The following is a 20,643-nucleotide window of genomic DNA, read 5'->3' on the forward strand; positions in this document are numbered from 1 at the left end:
TGTAGTAAAAAGTACAATATATTCTCTGGAATGCAAATGGTACATTAAAAGAAATTGCATGCAATTAAAATACTTAAGTTAAGTACAATAACTTCAGAACTCTAGATACATGGTTCAGTAAAGTGAGTTTATGTAACATTGTATTGACAGTGTATTTAGGTAAATACAGTACGTGCTACATACACTGATCTTCCACTTCAGTACACACTCACATATATATATATATATATATATATATATATATATATATATATATATATATATATATATATATATATATATAAGTTATCAGATAAATGTAGTGGTTAAAAAAGTACAATTTGCCTCTGAAGTGTAGTGGAGTAGAAGTATAGCATAGCATAAGATTAAGATAGCCAAATAAAGTCCACGCACCTCATAATTCTACTTAAGTACAGTAGTTGAGTAAATGCACTGAATTACTTTCCATCACTGACTTTGTATTAATTTAACTATCGCATTATAGATAATAACGATTCTATCTGTCACAGTTCTATGTCCGGGTAGTGAAATCGCGCCCAACAGCGCCCCTGCCGACACCAAGAGGTCATTACATAATTTCCCAACCCAGAGGGAATTGCAATACAGACGCAAAACTACTAATAGACTCTAATTAGTGCATTACAGGATTTATGATAAGTTGTTTGTACCACACGTTGCTATCAAGATAAACGAAATGGCAGAATGAATTGAAACAGAGAAAAATGGTCAGAGCTCGACACAGGAGCAGCAGCACAGAAACACATGAGCAGGTAGGTTACGTCTTACTTTGCTCCGGGCGACCAGCCGACTTTAAATGCGAGACAATCCACATTTCGGGGAGAAACACTGACAAAATCGAACAAGGCGACGCACCGCGCATTTTTTTTGTCTTACCTCTGGGACAGGTGTTCAGTTCACGGAGCCCACCTCCACTGGAAGAGTGACTGACGGGACGGAGAGAGCACGCGGCCGCCGCCACCTGAGCATCCTGCTTGTCAGTCGCCTCCGCCGGGCTGTCAGTCAGTCAGGAGCACCGGGCTGCCACCGGTTTGTGTGTGTGTGTGTGTGTGTGTGTGTGTGTGTGTGTGTGTGTGTGTGTGTGTGTGTGTGGGTGGGTGGGTTAGTGAGAGAGAGATAGAGAAAGAAAGAAAGAGAGAGAGAGAGAGATTAGACTACAGTTCACATTCATATTACTAATAGCTTTACATCCCTTACCAATAATTTAAATTCACGTTTTGAATATTTTACTGAAGAACTCATCACCTGTTATTCCACGCGTGTTTTACTGTGAAACAGATGCTTACCTAAGATAATGGGCCCAAGTACAATTTTGAAATAGTTGAGTATTTCCAATCTGTGCTGCTTTATACTTCTATTTCACTGCAAATATTGTATTTTTTGTTGTTGTTAAGTCTTACTATAAGAGCAGGCCATCAGAAACTGTATATAAACAAATAATTACAATAGAAAAAAATCACTAAAAGGTCCATTTATTACCTGTTGTGGAGCTTTTGATTATATCATGTGATCTTCATCAGCAGATGGATTTTTTTTAACTTTATACCTCAGCTTATAATAATGCTTGATAAAATGAATGTAGCTATTTGTATTTAATTATAATACTAATAAAAAACTAATAAAACACATAACAAAAATTTCAGAAAATAGCAGAACAAGTTAGTACAGTGCAAGGTCAAATCCAACCTTCTTCAGTGTCACAAATTAAAATTGAGCTGTACAATATTATTAAAAAAAAACTACAAGAATACGTCTGCGAGTTCATTTTCTCTTTTAAATATGACTAAAGAAGACCTCTAAATGAAACCATCACATGCAGCGGTCAGCAGAGCAGTTTACCGTGCCTCCTGTAAGCCGCTCAGCCTGTCCCATGAGGAGAAGGAAGGGTCAGGTGGCTCAGGTGAGGTCCAGACACGCGTCCTCATCTCTGTCCACTCCTGGATGGACAGTTCTTCCATCGTGATCTGAACCCGGGGAGCAAAAAAGGGGGGAAAAAATCAGCATTTAGAAATCAAAACTGAGCGCCAGACATCGTTTCACATTCATGTGACGGTAGAAATCAGAGAAGACCAGGCGTACAATCACAGAACAACAATGTAAATATTCATAAGGTGAAATAACAATATATGTTTTCTGTGATTTTGGTCTTTTTAATAACACGATATAGCTTAAAATGTGTCGTCTGTTGCCTCTATTGGTTTGCTCATATCCACAGTATGTTATTATAATATTACATTATTATAAATATCTTATGAAAGCACCAGTAGTCCGCCCAAAATATTGTCACGTATTGATGATTTGGCATGGAGATATTGAGGATTTCGGTTGGAAATATTCGATTTTTTATCAGCTTTGCCCACCTGTCATTTTACCCTAAAACAATTGAAATTGTCGTTGAACAGTCAGCCGGTGTGACGTCGTTCAGACTGGCTTGTTTCCGGTGGTGGTTTAGAGAAAATGAAGATGAAATGTACAGTGCGTTTGATTGGCAGCAGACTTTACATGCTTAGCTAAACACGCCTCATTATGGAAATGTATTCATATCACTTTGGCTTGTATAACAGTCAACAAACACACACACACACACACACACACACACACACACACGCACACACACACACACACACACACACACGCACGCACACACACACATGCATGCACAGGCTCCTGCTGCAACAGGCTGGTGTTGTTATGGTTGCTGCAGTGCCCCCAGAGACAATGAGGAGAGAGGGAAGGGGCGACAAAGAGAGAATACTGAGGAAGATGAACTTGACCTTTATGATGTCTTGGTGAGGAAGGGTTGGGGGGCATGTTGGTACTTATGAATCTATAATGAATCTCAACAATGTATGTGTGTGTGTGTGTGTGTGTGTGTGTGTGTGTGTGTGTGTGTGAGAAATAGTGGAGGTCTGAGCTCTTAGCTGAAGAAAGGTCATCACACAGGGGGGGCACTGATGCACCTGGCCGCATGCTCCACTCTTTCTCCTTCTGTATGTAGGAATCTAACAGAGCTCGTTATGTGTTGAAGTACGCTCATTTGCGTTCTCGCCAAGGCTTAAAGGAATAGTTAGGCTTTTTTGAAGCGGGGTTGTATGAGGTTTCGCGTCCATAGTCAGTGTATTTACCTTCAGTAGATGACGGTCAGCACACCGTCAGTTTGAAGGAACGGTCCGGAGTGTCCAGAACAGGAGCAAAGCAATGCACTGATGTGGACGGGGGCAGCAGCTAAACATATTTTAGACATCTTAAAGAAAGGCTCCCCTAAAAAAATAAAAAAAAATCAATATCTCTTTAAGTGACCTTGAGAGCGGTGAGACGTGTGTTTAAGTGTACGCTATATTCAGAGTATTTTCCTCGCTTTTCTTGCTGTCAGACAGCCCTTTCAGACGGGGAACTGAAAGTGAAACTTATATCTATAAGCTCTCTTCAAAGCCACTAGACTCCGCGGACAAAAACAGTGTAGCTAGAATTCCCTTTCAGTTCAGTTATTTGTTGAAAAATGATTGTAAAAGTAGCGTACACTTAAACCGACATAGATTTTTTGGTTTTAGACAGGCCTTTCTTTTAGCTGGCTAAAATAGGTAGCTGCTCTGGTCCACCTGCTTTGCTCCGGTGCTGGTGCTCGTATCTGCTAACCCCCATCTACTGTCGGTAATACACTGACTGTGGACCAGTACCTCATACAACCCCACTTCAAATAATCAAAACCATCTCTTTTAAAGAGAAAGTCGATGCCACCCATACCACCGATAGCTTAGCTTAGCATAAAGGCTAGAAAAACGGTGAACCAGCCGGCTCAGTCCAAACAAAAGCAACACAATCCACCTATGAGCACAATGAAAGCTCGCTAATTAAAACGTTATATATCTCATTTAAATTGTACAAACTCTGAAAATAACACCACGTTGTGGTTTTAAGTCAGGTTACATCGTGTTTTACCGACATCATGTAAAACTTACTACATTTATTTTGATTAGTAGACTGACTACCTTCCTTTTGAGTTAGAGCTGAACTTTAACATGAACAGCAGTCACATTCAAAACGTTTGCATTCAGTATGTGTTCAGTTAGATTTGAATGAATTCTGATGGACATTTTTTCTGAAATATGATATATATATATTTACCATGAAACAATATTCTGTAAATCGTACAGATATTGTGCCACGCCTTTTAATATCTCTGCTTGTATTGCACTTTCTCACGGCATTGTGACACGTTGACCAGTCACAGTAGGAGAAAGCACAGGTGTCCAGAATTACATCAACGATGGCTCCTTTCAAGTCAAATGTCCCAGTAAACCATGAACGTGTGACAGTGAGCCAGCATGCGCCACACCAGAAGGCTGACGCTGAAGCAGCTAAATGGAATTCAGCCACCATCACTCTTATCATTTCCACTTTTCCTTCTGTGTCTTTTGTGAAAATGTTGCAAACCAATGACTAGGATGACTTCATGGCAACACTGGACTTTTAAATAATCTTTGCATCAATGTATGTAATTAATTACCGTGATTATTTGAGAATTATTTAGTTCCTCAACAGAATTTATCCAGAGAATGTATAATATCACGGCAATTGATATCGCCATATAAATTACATTAAATGACATTATTACCATTATACCATTATATTTATCTACCTAGCGACCTACCTACCAATCAATCAATCAATCAATCAATCAGTCAGTCAGTCAGTCAGTCAATCTACCTACCTATCTATCTATCTATCTATCTATCTATCTATCTATCTATCTATCTATCTATCTATCTATCTATCTATCTATCTATCTGCCTATTCATCCATCCATTGCAGCTGGTACTGATTAATTATAACGTCAATGCCAAATGAAGGATCCATATCCATTGACTGACGACCCTTGATTGCTAGTTTGAACTATTTGCACAATGTCTCAATGAAAAGACACAGAGACCCAATAAATTACTCTCTAAATATTGTCAAGTACGCGATGAAAACAACCATTTCCAGTGACGATAAAATTGGATTATTAATTCTTAAATTGAGGCAGCCCCCTTAGCCTACTGAGACGGAGCTTTTTGTCAGTGTGCCGGTCCAGCTCAGGGGTCCCTTTGTTCCAGCTGCCACAGCAGATTTGGGCGTCTGTACGGAGGCCTGTCAGAAACAGGCTTATCTCTTGGGGGCCTCCCGGCACAAAGACCCATTTAGATGCTCACGGAGAGTGAAATCTTCATTATATACCCCTTGAAAGAGGAACAGACCCTTGCTCTTTAAGATAATTAATTGGAGACGAGTATTTTTGCGCGGCTCCAACGGTGGCTACAAAACAAAGGATACGGAGAATCTAGTACAGTGGATCCTTTTATTACGTTCGACATAGAGTGAGTTTGTTTCACTGTCGATGTTTCAAGTCTGGTGGTGTTTACTTTAAAAGTAGACAATGCCACGGAGCTTTGAGGGACATTGAGAGTTGAAGCGTATCACCTCTTTTTTTTTTTTGTCTTAATCCTACAACTCCCTCAGTTTTTTCTTTTTCTTAAAATACTCTAATTAAGATACACCGAGGAATAGACACTATGTGAAATAAAGAACCCCCTGCATCAATATCAAGGGTTTCCAGCCGTACATTTTTCATTCGTGTATCTCTACATCATCCAGCCATCCCTCCGTCCACCTATCCATCCATCTGCTGGCCTTTCCCAGCCATGCCTGTAGTGAGAGTGTCAGTATATCTGCCATGGCGTCCTGCTGATGTGTATTGTGATGGGGCTGAATACTCCAGCTACCAATATGGCCTGCACCAATACTGGATTAGCCACAGTGGATTAGCTGCCTGCCCTCCTGCTGCTTATTCAAATATTGTTTCACGTATTGTCATCATTGGGGCAGAGCTCTGGCCCTGTAGCCTTCAAGCTACCGAATATTCTCAAAGAAAAAAAACGGGGACAAAAAAAAAAAAAGAAGTCTTTTGCTTCCATTACCCCACAAAAGCGTCTGATTTCATTTTTCAGCGAATGTGGAATATGGACCGCAGAGGGTTTTGGGAGGTAGCGTCGACGGGTTCGGAGAGCGTCTGCAGCCCTTGAACGGGGGAGAATAAGGAGGACGGAAAGATGATGGAAAGCAAAAACCCAACCAGGGCCAAAATCAGGCATGAAAGCGTGCCTTGATCTTTGATACATGGTGTTCTTCTTTTTTTTCTCCACTCTCCCTTTCTCTCTTTCACCCTCACACATACACTTGGGAGTCAAGGCAATTGATGTGCTGCCTTTGATGGCAAAGAGAGGCCTATATTAACGGCCAAAAGACCATGATGAAAGGAGCTGAGAAAAAGAAAGAAAATGGGTCGAAAATGTGTTATTAGAAAGAATGGCAACTCATGTTAAATACTTGGGATGGAGCGATGGTAACCAGACATCGGGGCGTTGAGGGTTTGATGGTTTAACGGCAGCGGAGGAGAGGCTAAGGTAGACGGAAAGCTTACCGTGCTAGCCCGGCGGTAGTGGTGGCTGAGGTTGTCCTGGTGGTTCCAGTATGTCATGCTGGTGGTCATCCTGTTAGAATAAGGGACGTGAATGCACCTGCTGCGTTGCCGGGGTTCACCCTGGTGATCCGGAGGTCTGGACGCCAGTGGACGTCCCAAAGCAGGAGCGGTCGCCATCTTTGTCCCGTTGTTGTCTTGGATATCCTCTCCTGCGTCTTCATCCCTCCCTCTCTCCTTTGATCATGCCTCCCTCCCTTGCTCTCTTGCCGTATGACATCATCACGCAGCGGTATCGACAAGCATCAAAGAACCTCTGGGCAGGACTGTGTATCTGTCGGGTCTGCGCGTTTTTGAAAGGGGTGCAAATATGGAGCGTAAAGAGTCCTGTAACCCCCGCCCCCCCAACGCTCCCCGCATCCACTGTTCTCCTCTCCCCGCAGATGCATGGTTTATTTGGCCAATACAAAACTATACACACACATGCGCACACACACACCCACCCACACCACCCATCTCTCAGACGGTTGTATCCCGAGGCCCCCTGCTGTGCCTGTAGCTTTTGATGATGTGTTTAACGGCTTCATTCATCCCATAGCTCGCTCCTTTCCTCCACCGTTTTTTTTGGGGGTTTTTTTCACCCTCCTTATCCATCTCTTCAAGCTGTTGCAACAAACCCAAATGTGTCCTTTAGTCAACTTTGTGGCTAAATGACAGTTAATTCCCTCTCAAACGGATCGAGCAAACACTCCTCCTTGAGTCGCCGCCCCTCCTTCCTCCCACTTTGACTCTCATCCCCTGCTCTTTCTCTCTTACCTCTTACAGCTGGTCGGTACCATTTCCAATCCTGTTAAAGTTGTATGTCCTCTTGAGGAGCCCTTCTGTCTGTCTGTCATCTGCCTGAAAATCACATATACATGTTTCACTGTCACACTCTCAATCCTCCGCGGCAGCTGTTATCCAATCCAATGAGATCTTCCCCCTAAAAACACACACAGAATTAGCAACAGAATGAGCAGCGTTTGACCAGACATCCATGTACCGGCAAACGGAATGAAGCCAATCAACTTTTTATAACTATCAGCATATCTCTGACATACATTTCATTTAAATAACAAACATTATTCCAGCAATTCTACAGAAGTGGTGAGAAGTTGTGAAATAGGGATTAAAGTTTTCAGGTTGGCTAACACATTGTGTAACAGATAGAAAAGTTAACATAAGGTGTTATTTCATGCATTTTAGGGGGGAAAATGCAAAAGTAAAGATGGCAGTCACTGCTACCTGCTAAGCTAGGGTAGTTGTCTTTTAGCCAAACTAGTTTAGCGATTGTATTTTTCTTCATTATGACGTGATTTAGCTACATTAGCTAGATTTAGTTTTGTGGAATAGATAACTGAATTACCAAGGTGTCAGCTCATCAAGAGACTGTTGTAAAAAAGTAAATCAGCTCAGACTAGCGGTGGCTAACTGTTGTTTTAGCTTTCTAGTTAGCTAACTACCTCTGCCGTTTGGTTTTTAGCTTTATTTTGTGGTTGGTTCTTGTAAATTTTACTTTTTTGTTTTTGCAGAATTTTGTATATAGTGAAACCGATGTCATAAAGTCTAACTCAATTTTGACTAAAATATGTATTGCAGTCTAAACGTAACATTTAGGGAGAGGTAAAGTGTATAGTCAAACACGTCCTCTCTTAACAGCATTGTTGTTGCTGGAATCCAATTATATAATATCGTACTAATCGTACTAATATATTACTTTTGCTGATAGCTAATAAGCTCACTTAAGCTAACCTATTTAAACCCAACCGAACAGTAATACTGCTGCTGAAACAAAGGGTTTATGGTAAATTATAAATCTGCTATATATAAAGCTGAGTTCAATGTCTTGCTCAAACAAACTTTGACATGCAGAAGTGTCTACATCTCAAAGTGTCCTTTAACCTCAGTAGAGGACGACCCGCTCGCCCCAATAACGTGTACTGTAATAACAATAATTAAGCTTTAATTTACAGTAGTTTTACATTCCAGGTTCTGATGCATTACTCATGAAAAGGATGTACTAGCATCGTAGCCCACAGCGTTTACCCGAGAATAGTAGATTGTAAGATTAAACTCAGTATCGGTGTAGCTAATAACATGTGCATGTATGTCAATGTATGTTGCCTGTAGAAATGTGAAATTATAATAGCTTCAATCACATCTTAAGAGTCTTAGTGCAATTCATAGGCTGAGCTCTTTCTGTGTGTTCGATACAAATAAGGGCAAATTCATACAAGTCTCATTAGTGAAACAGGCCTTTGTTCCACTTTCTCTTAGCACTGATCATTGGAAAGTCAAATGAAAGAAAAGTAAAGCTTGTTTTAGAGTCACAGAGCTGATGTCCCAGTTCCACCTCCTCTCCTCAGTCTCCTGTTCTTCTATTTCCCCCAGCTTTTCATTCACGTCTTTACTCTGCTCACCCTGCCGCCTCTCTGCCCCCACGTCCCCTCTGCTGTCTAACTAATTGTCAAGGTTCTTGTTAGCATTATGCTAAAATGCGTCTCTCTGCAGCAAAAGCCACCCAGTGATATGGAAAGCACCCTCAGCGAGGATTATACCGCTGATGAGAGTGAGTGAGTGGATGTGAGTGTGTGTGTGTGTGTGTGTGTGTGTGTGTGTGTGTGTGTGTGTGTGTGTGTGTGTGTATGTGTGTGGAAGGGAATAACTGCTCCTGAATTTGTTGTTCACTCATGCTCTCTCCTCTCTGTGCCTCCTTCTCTTCAGCCCGACATTATGTTCTCTCCTAAAAACCAAGCCCTCCTCCTCTTGTCCGCGTTCCAATCACATAAACAGTGATTTGCATTCAAACAGCATCTTCAGCCCAGGTATTAAGAAAACTAATTTCACAACATTAAATAGACCCCTTAAAAATGCCCACTTATTTCCTCCACAATTTACTTCCCATAATCCTCATCAACTAAATCCGTCTGCTGATTGCTCCCTTTCTGCGGGGACAAATGGGAATGTTTGGAATCAATACAAGCGCTCTTGGCCTACCTGTAGGATTGTTGGGGTAACAGCTAATAGCAGCGAGCTGACAGGCTGTAGAGGCTTGATAAGCATTTCTCATTATTGAACCCCATTCACACAGCTGGCTGCCACACACACACACACACACACACACACACACACACACACACACACACGCAGCATCTCTCGGAGAAATAAATGTCCTCCAAATCATATTCCAATTGCAACAATAGAAATAAATCATTGGTGTGTGCATCTATTGACTATGCATGTGTGTGTGTGGGTGTGTGTGTGTGTGTGTGTGTGTGTGTGTGTGTGTGTGTGTGACAAAAGAGAAAGCATCTGGAAAGCTACAAACTGACACCTAGGGGTGGACAAAATAACAGAAAAGCCTCCCTATACAACAGCTCCGAAAAAAATAAATACCAGCGTGACAAAGCCCATAATCGGCGGTCATTTTTTAGGCCATAATTTGTTATCAAACAAACAGCACATTCAGTCGGTGTTGGTCTACTTGTGACACATTTTGCGAGATGCCACAAGCGCATGCAGCTGTGTTTGTCGTGCGTGCTCCTGGTTTTTGGGACATATTGCATAAATTTGCAGCGCTCGTGACAGATGCAGACACGGAGACGCAGATAGCTCCGCTTTGAGAGGTCTGACAATCTCGCATATGGCAAATGAGGGAAATGCTGATGTGTTTGGGTCACTCTTGGAAGGTGATACGCGGCTGACACTAATTAAAAGTGGAAATATAAATACACTATAAATAGGTTTCCAATGTAGGGGTTGGGACCCCTCGAGATGTCGCAAGGTACAGTAAATCTGCAACATGCATAATGAGACGAGACAGGAGAAAAATGTAGTTCTGCTGCTCCTCTCTAATATTCGGTTGCATTCAAAATTCTAAGCCACAGTCTTGCTTTAATGCTTCATAACAATGTGTGCCATTATTGTTACTATTTGAATTTGTTCAGACAGTAAAATAACCATTTTTATGAGTTGGTTTTAAAAGCAATATACTGGTGTGAAAAGAGAAACTAATAGGCGATTAAAGGTAAAACAATCCCTCCGTCAGCTTGTTACTATGATCGATGGCGTCCTTCATAAACCATATTGTGCCTAAATTGGAACAGTTTTAGTTATTTCACATGATAGACTTCTGTATTTGCGTTGTTGTCTGTCCACTGGTGCAGTGGGAGGGTCTCTGTTGGACAAGGTGATGTCACGCACCTGCCTGCACCAATCACAATGCAGAAACATTTGAATCAAAATGTGAGGACAGTTGTGGGGTTGTTTGCTTGTCAGGTCACTGTCAATAAGATTTAATAAAATCACACACACGACACAGTTCTGATGAAGCAGTAAAACACTCTAAATGAAAAACAAATGTGTTTTAATTTAAACTTTACCATTTATTATTATTAGCTTATTAAGTATTAAACATGGAAGGTTATAATGTGATGCTTACAACTTATTTTTCAGGGGCTTTAACGGTTATTTTAACCACACGAGAGTAAGTGAAAGTAAACATGGAGTCCTTGAAAATCCCCCGAAGCTCGACGGTATGAGCCTCGGCGCGTTCACTCCGCACTGTGACAGAGGAGGCTACAGTTGTGAGGGGGCTGAGGCCATTGTTCGGGTAAAGTGAGACAAATGAGACCCTGGAGAGCACTACTTAGCCACTCATAAAGGTCAGATATGGTGCCACACCAATGGATGCTAATCCTGACCCTGGGGACCGTGTGCACATGCGCCTCTGGATGCGATTGTTTCACAGGCCTGTGACATTTAAACCTGCATGAGCGTATGGGATCCTGGGTGGCAAGAACAGCGCCTACGTGTCTGTATGCCTGTTTGGCTGGAAAGCAGTGGGCTTTACTGCCAACTGAGGTTTAATTAGAAATGGCCTCGGGGGCAATTAAAACATCAGAGGCTATTCTCTCCTGTAGACAACTAGTGCTGTAACTATTCTCTTGATTTTTGATTAGGCTGGTAATTATTTAAAACTGTCTTCTTTTTTTTTTTAAATAAATTGAATAAAACATTTCAATAACCTGCATTTGTTGTACTTTAAAAAGAATACACATTCAGCAGTCATAAAAATTGTCTTGACATTTCTAGGAAATGATGCTTTTCTAATATTCTTTAAAAGATTTCACCAGACAGCAGGGATATCATTGCGACTGTGATATCATTATGAGGCATCACTGCACGTCAGCCATTATGTAGGCTAGTCACACCGTCTAATTGGCATCGTACTAATAACACACTGGCAGGCTGAACACATCCACTCCTTCCCTGCTTGCGGTGGAGCTATACGCTTGTCAGCAGGTCGCGCTGATTAGGGCACCTGAGAGGCAGCGCGAGCGCAATTTGTGAGTTTTAGCAGAACGTGGTGGAGATAACGACTGACGGGTCACGAGCAACAGTTCAGCGCGAGTGTAATGAGCGCAGAGACAATTCGCAACTCTGTTCATGTGTGTGTGTCAACTGTACGTGACGGTAGACAGAGTTAATGCGCAGTGCTGCAGTTACGATGCAGCACTCTTGTTTTTAGGATCTCCTCAATTTTCCAGAAACAAAGCCAAGTTCTCCCGGTAGAACCTTCAAAAGACAAAACCATCAGCGGGTTCACGACCTTTGCAGAAAGCCTTTCGTGGACGCAGAGGAGACAGCCGGGGTGATTCTATCGACATGTGAGCGCACATACCAGCTTAGACCTGTAAGAGTTGATGTAAAACACACGAAAGAGGCACAGATGTAAGACCTGTAGAAACACAGGAAACAAAAGAAGAAGAAAGGAAGCTGCTCATCATATCTCAATAAACTACTGCATGGATTGCCGTGACATTTTGTACAGACGTTCATGGTCCCCAGATGATGATGAATCCTACGTTGGTGATTCCTTTGACTTTTCATCTAGTTTCACAGTCATTCAACTTATCCATTACTTTAGTTTATGACCAAACAAGCACGCTGTCCTTGCTAAGTAGCTACATCTATAGGAGCTATTTATTTGTTAGTATATTCATAGGTAGTATTGTTTATCTATTCTAGAAGCTTCCTTATTTAGTTTGGACTTTTGATCGATGTAGATAGCTTATCCTTTTGTTAGTTAAATTATTTGTGTTTACTATATTTAGTTGTTTTGGTTTCTTAATGAATTAGGTAACAATGTGGGCACCTGGAGTTATGAATCTATAAGTAGGCAGCAGTTTGTTGCGTGCGTAAGAGAAACTGAAATTTAACAGACAATGGACTCCTCTGCCTGTGGATACCACACCATTATGGTGCGTCAGTGGTCCTTTGAATTAACCTTGATTTAGATTTTTTCAGACAAATTACCACATCTGTCCTGAGACATTATCGAGTCTTCTACATTGATATAAAAGTCTATATTGTTCATTATTACAAACGGCTGAAAGACATTTAGAAAACGACTTAAAGCAGACACAGAAAAAAAAAAGACTGCAATGCAGCAAAGAAAATCTGTAGATTGTTTCATAGATTTTGATAAATGAATCATCCAAGAGCAATAACCACAGAACACCTGACACACTGATGACCACGTCGCTACAAAATGAGGGATTAACTCCATCTAGTGGTGCAGAGAAGAACTGCCAGTTCAAAGACAGATAAGTCAAACGGGACGTTATGTCAATCACTGAGATATGATGTGCTGTAAAATAAGGATATGTGGAAAAAAACATTCAAACACGTAGATAACTTTAATTCAGGGACTGCTTCAGGAAATAACAGTTTAAAAAAAGTTACTAAATGCAACACAGCAGTTAACCAGAACAAAACACTTCTTTTTTTTTTTTTTAAATAACACTGAAATTAAAAACAAAATTCAGCATTAAAAAACTGAGCTGATGGCAGTTATGCTGCACAATGGTGACATGTACAGTTAATTCAAAAGTCACGTACTTAAAAATGGACATCTCAATGAATGCACCAACGCATCATAGATATCTTTAAGAATACAAGGAAAAGATATTAAATTCAATTCAGATTCTCTTGGAGTCTTGTGAACCTTCGTCGAGTCGTGGATTCAGTTGTGGAAAAAAAGGAACGGCTGTTCTTTGCTTCACATAGAAATTAAAAACGTGACAATCAGCTTTTCCAAATGTGAGTTATTACTTCCCGTCACCTTCCTCCTCCTCCTCCTCAGCTTCCTCGTCTTCCTCCGGCTCACTGTTGTCATTGTCTCCTTGGCCTTTCTTCGTCTCCTCTTTGGTCGTCTCCTCAGCTGTGCTCGTATCCGTTGCCGCCGGGGTCACATCGGGCTTCGCTGTGTCCTCTTTGACTACTTCCTGGACGTTGTACTTTCTATACAGAGTGTAGTCTTTTATCACGCTGATGCAACACACCGCCTTGATGACCTCCACAATGATTGTCAGTTCTGGGTTGGTCAAGTCCACTTTGTTCTTTGGGTTCAGCTTCCCCACGAGACCTGCAATGGTAATAAAAATCAATAAATAAAAGGGTCGACTCAGTTCTGTTGACGGATGATCAGAAAAGGTCAAATCACTTTTCATCAGATAAAACGACCGACCAACATTTCATCTAGAGTCCAACTCTACCTGCGATTGATTTGATGATTTCGTCTCTCTTGTTGTGGCTGCTGTTGCGAGCCTTGAAGGCGATCTGGTAGCTTCCACAGTTTGGGGTTTTGAACCAAGGCTCCAGGAAAGTAGTCAGGTACTTCACCATGTCTTCCTGGAAGGCCTTGCATGTTCCCGTCACCTGGATGAGAAGAAAAAGAAAAAAGGATAAAAGACAATGGCGGCAGCATGAAACTTAAATTACTCTTGATGTATGCTGTAACAGAAATGAAAGGGATTAAACAACTGGCTGCACTCCTTATTTCAATAAACTGGAAACGTCTTTCTGTTCTGCGGCTGTTAAATCACACGTTAGGCTGACAGTAGTGAATTTTGGCTTCTCACTGGCAGCATCCGAAGGATCACGCGGGACTTCTTCTTCTTGGTGGTGTGCAGATCAGACAGGATGTGATGAACCAGTTTGTCTGATTCTATGCGAGGGAAAAAAAAAAAAAAATGTATTCAAATTTGTGGCCACAATAATACTGGGAAAATAAAAAGATATACACGTCAATGATCCGTCCATTTAAAGAGGACTCACCCAGATTTTGAGTTTTGATGAAGATGACATTGTTTGCTCCGCTGTCCAAAGCCTGGAAGCGCCTCTCCTGTTTAGCTCCAGATGCTTTCAGCTGGGCCACTTCCTTCTTCAGCGCGACGTCAACATCAGCCTCCTCCTCTTCACTGCTGCTCCCATTGTTATCTTGCAGCTGCGATCACGAGAAGAAAGGCGTGTCAATAATACCATCATACATGTGAAACTTGAATTACCGTGGTCTATAAAATGGCAATCAAGTACAGAAAAATCACCTGACTTTTTATTATAATCATCACCTGTCCAAAAGCCAAAAATATTCATTTAAATTTTTTAATTCTTGAAATTGAATAAACTGAAACCAGCTTGATTTTGGTTTGAAAGTTACTTAATTACACAAATTGTTGTGACTCGTTTTTTAGATTGCTAGATTTAATTAATTTCGTATTTCCTGGTTCAACACAGACAAATGTAACTTAGTGCGTATTGGAAAAAGAGACCAGCTTGACCAGTTTAATTCAAGTCTGTTGACATGGGAATGTGCACAATGACAAGCTTCTGCTCTGGCTTTAAAATGAATTATGATACAATGTGCTGTTTACTGTAGGGCGCAGTTCACTTGCTGCAACTTGCACGGTAACGTAGGAACAGGAAACACGGGGGGGGCGGGATATCCAAAGTGCTTCTGGACTCACCTTCTCGGGCCCAAAGAGCTCGTCGGCGTATTCATTGAGCAGATCGAAGGCCTCCGCTGTGCACTTCCTCTCGTTCATGTTGCACGTGATGAGGATCCCCTGCATGCCCACCTCCAGCTCGCGCGAGCCCTTCCACCGCTTGCTGTGGTGGTGGCCGGTCGCGTACCGCTTCTTGCTCCGTTTCCTCGAGTCGTTGGACGCGGCCGACATGTTCGCAGATAGTCCTTCACACGGATATAAAGCCTTGTTGTGTATCCTAAGCTCAACAGCAGCGGGCTACGCTGTTGTTTTGGTTAACGTTACTCTCCCTCCTCGGCTTTATTAGCCGTTAGCTTAACAGCTCAGGCTAAGATTTAAGAGATGTTAAAGGTGCAGAGACAACAGCGTAAAAGCCATGTGGTCTTCACAAAACGACACAGCCCGGTCCCGCCTAAATATGTGCTCAAAGTACTGCAGCTGTTTCAGAGAAACGATGTCTCATTCAGTCACAACATAGCACGTTTTTAGTTGTCCTGTACGGCGCGTGAAGAGGGACAAATGTCTTCGACGTTTTCGCGAAGCATCGTTGATTTTGGGATGATTGGCGTCCTGCTTTATACTACTTAAACCTGCTGGTGGAGGAAACTAAATACTCAATGAGGTACTTTTTTATGCTACTTTACACTTCTACTCTACTACATTTCAGAAGAATACAAAAATAGCCATTTTTATTTCACCACAGACTTAATTAATAAATCACAGATCAATTAATAATTTATGAAATGCTACTAAAATTTAAACTTTCAATTCAATTGAATATAATCATTTTTTTTTTACAATTGCTTATAAACATATACATACCTAGAGAGACTTTGGTTTATAATGGAAATGAATGTAATGCCCGAGGTCCAAAGGTGGGTGTATAGTAATGTATAAACCAGCATAACAGAAGTTCCATGTCATATATTGATGGTTGAATAGGAGGATGAGGTGTAATGTAACTTCAGTAACAGATGTGAATACTTCAAAACACAGAGAAACATTTTAAAGATTAAAACACAAAAAACAAAGTCATGATTAAAACTTTATCATCATTGTATTCAACATTTCATTCTTACTGTTCAACACGTAGAAACGTTTATTATCAATGTTCAATATTGGTTGATTTGATTATTTCAATATAAACTGCATCATCAACATTATATGAACTATTAGTTGATTGTTTGATTATTCATTTATGCTCATTTCACTTTTACATCCTACATGATATGAAATAAAGAAAAGTAATTAAATAGATTTTTCATGAAAGCCAATTAATTGTCCAAAATGGAATCAATACATTTACTTGATAAATAACTATGTCAATAAAATGACAGCTCTATTACATTTAAACAAGTAAACAAGTTCAACAAAATACTTTTTGTTTTTGTGACAAACACTCTCAGCTCCACTGTGTCAGTAGCTCTTTCTCAGTGTGGACCTCTGGGCTGGACGACTCAGCGTGGCGTTGACCTGACAGAGTGAGACAGAAGACCCGGCAGCAGGAGCGCCCACTGAACCGCCCCTCAACAGAGCCGACTCCCACTTAAAGAACTCGCAGCCCTTCTGGACCCCGCCTCCGCTGCCCGACCGCCGGACCGGGCAGCAGAAGAACCCTCGCCCCTGGTTCGGGCCCCCGTTGGATACGACCTGGCGCTTCGCACGACGCCCGCAAGCACACAGCGGGGACGTGATCCTCTGCCCTCCCTTCGCTGTCACGGGAACGGAGGAATGATTGGCGAGCGAGGAGAGGACATTCTTGGAGGCGCAGAAAGAGCCGCCTGAGGAGGGACGGGAGGGCTTTGCTGGGTCGGTGAAGATGGTGAAGGAAGACTTTGGAGTCTCTCGGTGCTTTGGGACGACTGCTTGGGGCCGGACGAATGAGGTGTGAGGGCTGGAGGTCTTTTCTGGGATGAAGGGGTTGTGTCTGAGTAGAGAGGGTGGGTTTGCTTTAGGGATTTTATGAGGCCCGTCTGGCTCTTCTTGTACTTGTGGAGAGGTTCTAAGTCCGGTTTTGTGCCGATTTGATTTAGAGGCCCGACTAACAGCTTCAGGCACAGCAAAGTAAGTATTGGGCTCTGGGATCAATGAATGCTGCCTGATTATATGTAAGTGATTAGACTCACTGGTCATCTTCTGAGTTTTAAAGTTGCCTTCATCGCTCACCGTGTCTCTTGTTTCGTCTCCGACTCTAACCCGATCCCAAGATGAGTGAGCTTCATCGGGCTTTTCCCACACATGGCATCCGCTGTCAAAATCCGCCACACGATCGACATCATCATCATCGCCCTCCAACACCACATCATCATATGAGCCACACCTGTCCTCGGTTTCCACTAAAAGTTCCGCTCCTTCCTCTTCTACCGGCGCTCCCGTGTTGGACGGCGTGTGTGTCTGAGGCAGATGTGAAAGGCAGCCTAGAGTAGTAGAACACAGAACAAGGCTGCTGCTGCTGCTGCTGTTGTTGTCACGTGATGAAGGACAGTTCATCATACCTGAAGAGGAGATATTAGCGACAGCCACTGCTTTGACTGACCTCCTGCCGCAGCCCCAGAGTGGCGTAGTTGTACCGTTCAGCAGCGTCTTCGGTGAGATCAGACTTTGGCAGATTTGTACAGAACCCGAGTTCCTCTTTGGGTCTAAATCCTTTAAAATATTCCCTGAATGTGATTTTATCCGACGTGATTCTGGAGGAATCTGTGACGATGAGGGTTTGTTTGTCGGAGGTTCGTTTTCCTCTTTATCTTTGTTGGATTTTTTGTTGTCTGCGGTTGTGTTTCCAAACATGGGTTTGACCCTTGATGGCATCTATAAGAAGATGAGAGACATAATCGTGAAATATCATCCAATCCTGATTTCCGTTGAAACAGCAGTCAAACAGGTTCTCCCTTTAATCTAACCCTAATTTATTTCTTCAGTGTCCGGAAATATTTACTTCACTACAAATGTCATGAATATCAGTGTTTAGGATTTGCAACAGTCCAGTTATATATTTGTTTATTTATATAAGAAAGCTTTAAAACAAATGAAAACATTTTACATGTAGAATTTCTGAATCAAACAAAGACTTCCATATATAGTCATCATCCACAACGGGGGTTTTCTTGGGAAGACAGAAGGGAGGCCGGGGGGAGGGGGGGGGGGGGGATTTAGGAGTTGGGATGCATCGCTGGATGACGGCCACTCACCTTCTCCGGGCTCCTGGTGATCTTCATCACACACCCATCCCTCATCATCCTCGCTGCCAACTGAGCTGTATTTCGGGAGTCATCCAAACCTGAGGGAGGGAGGAAAAACGAGACACGCTGGCTCAGATTGAGTCTATTTTCCGTGTGGATGTATTTTGACGAAATAACTTTTTTAGCTTTGTTTATACCGGAATGTTCTCTCCCGGAAAACTGTATTCCCAGATCTTGCAGTGCCCCGTTCAGGCCTTTGGGCTTCCTGTCGTAAAACAACTGAAACACGACAAATCAGCAAATTGAATACTTTACCTTGTAGCTTCAAATGGGAATATGCAATAACTATAAAATGTCTTTCATACTGTAGACTAAATAATAACTAAACAATTGTTAGGTGAAGCCATAAGCATGAGTGATAAAACGCAAAGGACAACCGAGGTGTCTTACCTTGTAGGTGCTTCTCAGGTCTATCCAGCTGTTGAGCACATCAGGCTTATGGAGCTGCTTGCGTTTACACTCGTACTGCAAACAAACTCCGAGATCCCAGTCTGGCACGCAACGCAGACGGAGGCACATTAAAGTTAACAATGTGTTTTAAGCTCAATTTATCCACTTCATTTGCAAAATTCCAATGAGGTGAAAACAAACGGTTGAGGCAAGGCAGCCTCAACCAGTGTTGTTGTACACGATATGCAACGTTAGAAGATAAACACGGCATTCTAGTTGACGTTAATTGTGCTCTTGTTTCCAATGCAGGCAAGATCCTCATTAATTGAGTCCAAAGCAGTTGACTTTTACCTGACCACGTGACGAAAGTACACAGTTTTTGAGTCGGTGAAGGTGCAGAAGATCTCTGCGGTCTGTTGGGAAACACCACACCCATCTCAAGCTGCAGGTTTTGCAGCCAGCGGCTGAACCGAGAGAGGCCGATCTGAAGGGGGATCCCTGCCTCGACTTGAATCTGGAGGACGGAGAACCGAAGAAGATGTCAGATGTGACGCAAAACTATTTACAGCGCACACACACACACACACACACACACACACACACACACACACACACACACACACACACACACACACACACACACAGTCACCTGTGTAATCCCGGTGAGCTCGGTGCAGAACTCGGACAGAATGGGGTGCTCTTGGGGTTGAACGTATGTGTGAAACTCGGACTCGACCTCCCCTGTGGATGTGTTCAGCAGAACAGCAGGAAACTCGACTGTCATGAGAGGAAGGAGGGACACCCGGTTACCAGCAGTACGGGTGAAACATCAGATCGGTCCACATGTGACACATATATAAAAGGGATACTTACTAATTTCCTGGCTGTAGTTGGTTTTCTCTCTCCAGCAAGTTGACTCAAAATCAATCACAATGAGGTATGAAAATATCTGATCTGAAAGAAAACAGACAGTGTAATGACGAGGGGATCAAGTACATGAACTCTGTAAGCATATTATAAATACAAATAATCACACTTACTTGATAACAGTGATTTCTTTGACCCATTAGAGGATTTACTCCGCTGCCTCAATAATCCTAGTTCTCTGTGGAGACAGGAAGGGATTGAAGAGCAACAGTTAGAAGTAACGTTAAACTACTAACGTTACTATTACAACTAACGTTACTACCTAGCGTTACTGAATATACTGTTGAGGGGCAAGTACTGCTGACTATTTCAAACACAAATAAAGTTAGTTTGAATTTTAAAACAATATTCAAGCGCTGCACGTAAACAAACAGAACCTAGCTAACGTGGTTGTTAAACATGTAAGGCTATTACGTTACAATGTCGTGTTTCTTTGTGTTCCCAGTTTATTAGCTAACGCCAAAGGTTTAAGGTTAATCGGTCACTTACTTGGCCAGTTTCTTTGTAGACATAACGTTGTTTGAAAACGCAGCAAAAATCGCGCTGGTTTTTTAAATGTTCATCTATCAGTCTGAGCTCGATTAATTTGGACTAGTCAGAAACAAATAGTCGACCGCAGAAAAATCGTAGAGTTCACGAAACTGAACTGAGCGAACTGCATTTCCGGTTTTACCATACAGTCACCAAAACAAAAGCATGAAATACTGCAGCACATACAAAACACCACGACTGTTTATATTTATAT

General features: G+C 42.0%; 2 protein-coding genes across 2 annotated transcripts; both read right to left on the bottom strand.

The window, feature by feature from the left end:
• Positions 1 to 13,196: 13,196 nt before the first annotated feature.
• thumpd1 (THUMP domain containing 1) lies at positions 13,197 to 15,809 on the bottom strand. Its single transcript, XM_068727628.1, has 5 exons — positions 15,325 to 15,809; positions 14,636 to 14,804; positions 14,440 to 14,525; positions 14,074 to 14,236; positions 13,197 to 13,943 (listed from the first exon to the last, which is right to left on the bottom strand). The coding sequence occupies exons 1-5, from the start codon at positions 15,532 to 15,534 to the stop codon at positions 13,627 to 13,629; spliced, it is 945 nt and encodes a 314-aa protein (XP_068583729.1). The 5' UTR covers positions 15,535 to 15,809; the 3' UTR covers positions 13,197 to 13,626.
• Positions 15,810 to 16,528: 719 nt separating this feature from the next.
• Positions 16,529 to 20,459, bottom strand: eri2 (ERI1 exoribonuclease family member 2). Its single transcript, XM_068727629.1, has 9 exons — positions 20,388 to 20,459; positions 20,012 to 20,076; positions 19,845 to 19,925; positions 19,621 to 19,748; positions 19,323 to 19,485; positions 18,972 to 19,072; positions 18,719 to 18,800; positions 18,531 to 18,619; positions 16,529 to 18,150 (listed from the first exon to the last, which is right to left on the bottom strand). Exons 1-9 carry the CDS (start codon positions 20,408 to 20,410, stop codon positions 16,759 to 16,761), a joined length of 2,124 nt encoding a protein of 707 aa, XP_068583730.1. The 5' UTR covers positions 20,411 to 20,459; the 3' UTR covers positions 16,529 to 16,758.
• Between the last annotated feature and the right edge of the window lie 184 nt (positions 20,460 to 20,643).

This window comes from Cebidichthys violaceus, unplaced genomic scaffold (genome assembly GCF_023349555.1).
Source record: "Cebidichthys violaceus isolate CVI_PGR_0920_01 unplaced genomic scaffold, fCebVio1.0.p SCAF_4, whole genome shotgun sequence".
In the NCBI taxonomy this organism is placed as follows: Eukaryota; Metazoa; Chordata; class Actinopteri; order Perciformes; family Stichaeidae; genus Cebidichthys; species Cebidichthys violaceus.

What these genes read in the sequence shown, in the direction of transcription:
- thumpd1 (XM_068727628.1), bottom strand. Translation starts at nt 15,534, where the DNA reads ATGTCGGCCGCGTCCAACGACTCGAGGAAACGGAGCAAGAAGCGGTAC. An exon ending in AGCTCTTTGGGCCCGAGAAG is followed by an intron (nt 14,805 to 15,324) that starts GTGAGTCCAGAA and finishes TCGTGATCGCAG; the next exon opens with CTGCAAGATAACAATGGGAG. An exon ending in TGATCCTTCGGATGCTGCCA is followed by an intron (nt 14,237 to 14,439) that starts GTGAGAAGCCAA and finishes CTTCTCATCCAG; the next exon opens with GTGACGGGAACATGCAAGGC.
- eri2 (XM_068727629.1), bottom strand. Translation starts at nt 20,410, where the DNA reads ATGTCTACAAAGAAACTGGCCAA. An exon ending in TTCCGGGAGAGAACATTCCG is followed by an intron (nt 18,620 to 18,718) that starts GTATAAACAAAG and finishes TCCCTCCCTCAG; the next exon opens with GTTTGGATGACTCCCGAAAT. An exon ending in TCACCAGGAGCCCGGAGAAG is followed by an intron (nt 18,151 to 18,530) that starts GTGAGTGGCCGT and finishes ATCTTCTTATAG; the next exon opens with ATGCCATCAAGGGTCAAACC.